This window comes from Sphaeroforma arctica, assembly GCF_001186125.1.
Source record: "Sphaeroforma arctica JP610 unplaced genomic scaffold supercont1.1227, whole genome shotgun sequence".
In the NCBI taxonomy this organism is placed as follows: domain Eukaryota; class Ichthyosporea; order Ichthyophonida; genus Sphaeroforma; species Sphaeroforma arctica.
In genome coordinates this window covers 3,872-4,907 of record NW_014039331.1, presented here as the reverse complement: position 1 = coordinate 4,907, position 1,036 = coordinate 3,872, and the positions used below count along the sequence as shown (strand labels likewise).

General features: G+C 39.6%; 1 protein-coding gene across 1 annotated transcript in view; it reads right to left on the bottom strand.

The window, feature by feature from the left end:
- Window positions 1-207: 207 nt before the first annotated feature.
- Window positions 208-1,036, bottom strand: part of SARC_10380 (hypothetical protein) — a gene marked incomplete at both ends in the record, with an annotated part of 2,986 nt that continues 2,157 nt past the window's right edge. The window contains one exon of the mRNA XM_014295577.1: window positions 208-422. Within this exon, the coding sequence (XP_014151052.1) occupies window positions 208-422 (215 nt within the window). The remainder of the gene's footprint in view (window positions 423-1,036) is intronic.

Below are 1,036 nucleotides of genomic sequence, written 5' to 3'. Positions count from 1 at the left end.
GCCTGCACACCTTTGGCGATCCTATCTTGTTATATACATAAATATATACACCTTTGACGATCCGAAATCGGCTTAAACTAGTGCATACACACCTTTGACATCACTCGCAGTATAGGAAAAATAAAGATCTCAGCGTGCATATAATTCTTTTGATACTGAGGCACTCGATGTAAGGTCCATCAAGCTAAACACAAGTCGCATCTATGTCTAGTATGAACCAGATCTGAGCTCAATATAGGTCTCAACGTCGAATGTACTCTCGATAAAAGTCCATTTAGCACGCACCTGGAAAATCGCGGGATATTCTTGAGTGACAAAGATGAAGAATAGCGAATTTGCGATGCCAAACAGTAGGATCGGTTTCCAGTTATATTGCTGCTCTCCAGGTTTGTCATAGTGGTTGCCAATGGTGTAGAACCAGACTATCCGAGAATAGAAGAAGAATAGAGAAAGGAGAGAAGGAGATTAATACTAAACTCATAAAGTATATAAACATCACATTCCATGTACAGCCTAAATACTAAACATTCAGGTTATTTAAAAAATAGCACGGGTGTGGTAATCAAAAAAAGTATATAAACAAACCCCAAGACACAAAACATACCTAAGGAACCCCAGGACACAGATCATTCAAAAGGAACCCAACGTAATAGAACATACCAGGACATACATCATACATAAGGGACCCAACGCAATAGAACATACCCAAGGAACCCCAGTAAATATAACATAACTAAAGAACCCCAGGACATAGAACATACCTAGCGAACCCCATGACATAGATCATACATAAGGAACCCTACGCAATAGAATATACCAGAACATAGAACATACCTGAGGAACATCAAGACATAGAACATACCCAACGAACCCCAGTAAATATAACATAACTAAAGAACCCCAGGACGTAGAACATACCTAGCGAATCCCATGACATAGATCATACATAAGGAACCCTACGCAATAGAACATACCAGGACATAGAACATACCTGAGGAACCCAAGACATAAACATACCCAACGAACCCCAGTAAAT